Source organism: Nematolebias whitei, chromosome 11 (assembly GCF_014905685.2).
Source record: "Nematolebias whitei isolate Nwh7 chromosome 11, NemWhi1, whole genome shotgun sequence".
Lineage (NCBI taxonomy): Eukaryota > Metazoa > Chordata > Actinopteri > Cyprinodontiformes > Rivulidae > Nematolebias > Nematolebias whitei.
In genome coordinates this window covers 47,182,791-47,185,377 of record NC_056508.1, presented here as the reverse complement: position 1 = coordinate 47,185,377, position 2,587 = coordinate 47,182,791, and the positions used below count along the sequence as shown (strand labels likewise).

Genomic DNA, 2,587 nt, shown 5'->3' with positions numbered 1-2,587 from the left:
TCCATCCATCATCCATCCATCTATCCATTCATCATCCATCCATCCATTCATCCATCCATCAGTCCATCATCCATCCATCCATTCATCATCTTTACCCACTTCTTCCTTTTTGGGTTGCGGGGGTCACTGGTGTCCATATCCAGCCCTCACTGTGCAAGGCAGGGGACACCTGGACAGACCTCCAGTCCAATTTATGTTTATATGAAATGTCATTTTGTGTTTGACTTTTTGAAACTTAATAAACAATAAATGATGCTAAAAGAAAATAGAAGATCCATCTTCCATCCAGCCATCAATCCATACATCCATCATCCATCAATCATCCATCCATCATCCATCCATTATCTGGCTCTGGACTCAGGTCTCGGGGCAGCATCTTGATCAGGGAGGTCCAGCCGCCTCTTCCAGCTCCTCTAGAAGGACTCCAAGGTGTTCCAGACCAGCTGGGAGACACAGTCTCTACAGGGTGTCCTGGGTCGTCCTCAGGGTCTCCTCCCAGTTGGACTTGTCCATCCTTACCAGATGAACCTCCTCACCTGTCTCCTCTGGATGTGGAGGTGCAGTGGTTCTTCTCCGAGTCTCTCCTGGAGAACTGAACTTCTCACCTGATCTCTGCAGAGAGAACTCATCTAGACCCCCTGGATCCAAGATCTGGTTCTGGTCTTAACCCATGTGGCCCAGAAGGACTCTGAATATTATTAAAAACTAAAGAACTAATAAACCTTTATTCATCCAACGTTAATAAAGTTTGTTACCACATAAATATATATTGTATTTAGCCAACTTTTATTATTATTATTATTATGTTGTTGTTGTTGTTGTTGTTGTTGTTGTTGTTGTTGTTGTTGTTGTTGTTGTTGTTGTTGTTGTTGTTGTTGTTGTTGTTGTTATCTGGTGTGGATTTTGAACCCAGACAGGACTTGAGGAGCTGGAAGGATAAAATAAAAAATAATATTTATTTAACAAAAAGGCAGAAAAACTGACATGTTGAGACACGCAGGAGACAGAGCATGATGTCTTCACAGGACAGTCCATGGACAGGAGACAACGAGACACAGAACTTACAGGGACACTGACGAGGGGACAATCACAAACACCTGGACAGGGACAACGAGGGACAGCTGAGCTGACAGAGGCTGATTACATGAAGGAAGAACACAGAGGAAACAGAACCTCTCAACTATTATTTTATTATTATATTTTATTTTTATTTTATTATTATTTTATTTTATTATTATATTTTATTTTTATTTTATTCACTCCAGTTTCCTCCCACAGACCAAAAACCTGCATGTTAGACTGTTTGTCTCGTTTGTCTCTATGTCCCTGTGATGGACTGGAGACCTGTCCAGGTGGATCAGATCTGGATCAGATCAGGATCAGATCTGGATCAGATCAGGTTCAGATCTGGATCAGATCAGGTTCAGATCTGGTTCAGATCTGGATCAGATCTGGATCAGATCAAGTTCAGATCAGGATCAGATCTGGTTCAGATCTGGATCAGATCAGGTTCAGATCTGGTTCAGATCAGGATCAGATCTGGTTCAGACCTGGATCAGATCTGGATCAGATCAGGTTCAGATCTGGATCAGATCAGTTCTTTAGCTCAGACCTGGAGGTCTCCTGCCTCTGGGTCATTCAGCGGATCTTCCGGGAAACCTGCAGAACCGGTTCCTTTGTCTCGGAGCGGCTCTTTGATCCAGCAGGAGGACCAGATCCTCCATGGTCCCACCTCAGACCTGCTCAGGTCTTGTTACCGCCGCGGCTCCGGACTCTCGGACCAGGAAGCAGCACTTTGCTCCTCAGGTGAGGGGGCGGAGCCACGGAGCCTCCTTACCTGCACACTGTTCGGTCGCTGCAGAGTTTGGATCGAACCGACACCGAGCGCTCCGGGATCGTCCAGGTACAGACACAACCCGGGTCCTGGTCTTCAGGTGTGTGGGGTTCTCAGCCCTCTGGATGAGGTCCAGAAGAAACCTGGACCCACGATGTTTCCAGAACCTGAAAGAGGTTCTGATGAGGAAACCAGAACCATGAAGTGACTCCGGAGCTCCACCATCCGGTCAGGTAACAAGTTCATGTTTTACTTCAAACCTGAGAGGAGCCGCCGCGGGATGCTTGTCGCCCGCCCTCATATGGCCGCCTCAGAGCGCGTGCTGGGGAGGACTCTCAGCTACTCCAAGTCTGTTACTGTTGTGTTCATTAGCTGTGGCAGCCATCTTGTTTTAGACATAAATCTGGTGATTAGTGGACTCGTTCAGGGGTTTGAGTTATTTCGCTAACAGAACAGAAAACATGATCCTCCATAAAACCATCAGGAGGTCCTGAAAGACTCCAAGACCCCCAGAACATCTGGGAGGAAGGAGAGGAGCCAAGACGGGAAGAAGTCTGGACTGTCTGAAACATCTGCTTCAGAGCTGGGTCACAGCTGAGTCACAGCCGGGTCACAGCTGAGTCACAGCCGGGTCACAGCCGGGTCACAGCTGGGTCACAGCCGGGTCACAGCCGGGTCACAGCCGGGTCACAGCTGGGTCACAGCTGGGTCACAGCCGGGTCACAGCTGGGTCACAGCTGAGTCACAGCTGAG

At 47.9% G+C, this 2,587-nt stretch overlaps 1 protein-coding gene across 1 annotated transcript in view; it reads left to right on the top strand.

The window, feature by feature from the left end:
- Positions 1-1,722: 1,722 nt before the first annotated feature.
- LOC119417354 (serine/threonine-protein kinase 38) overlaps positions 1,723-2,587 on the top strand; it is a 140,538-nt gene continuing 139,673 nt past the window's right edge. The window contains exons 1-2 of the mRNA XM_037684559.1: positions 1,723-1,806; positions 1,862-1,903. Of these exons, the coding sequence (XP_037540487.1) occupies positions 1,723-1,806; positions 1,862-1,903 (126 nt within the window). The remainder of the gene's footprint in view (positions 1,807-1,861; positions 1,904-2,587) is intronic.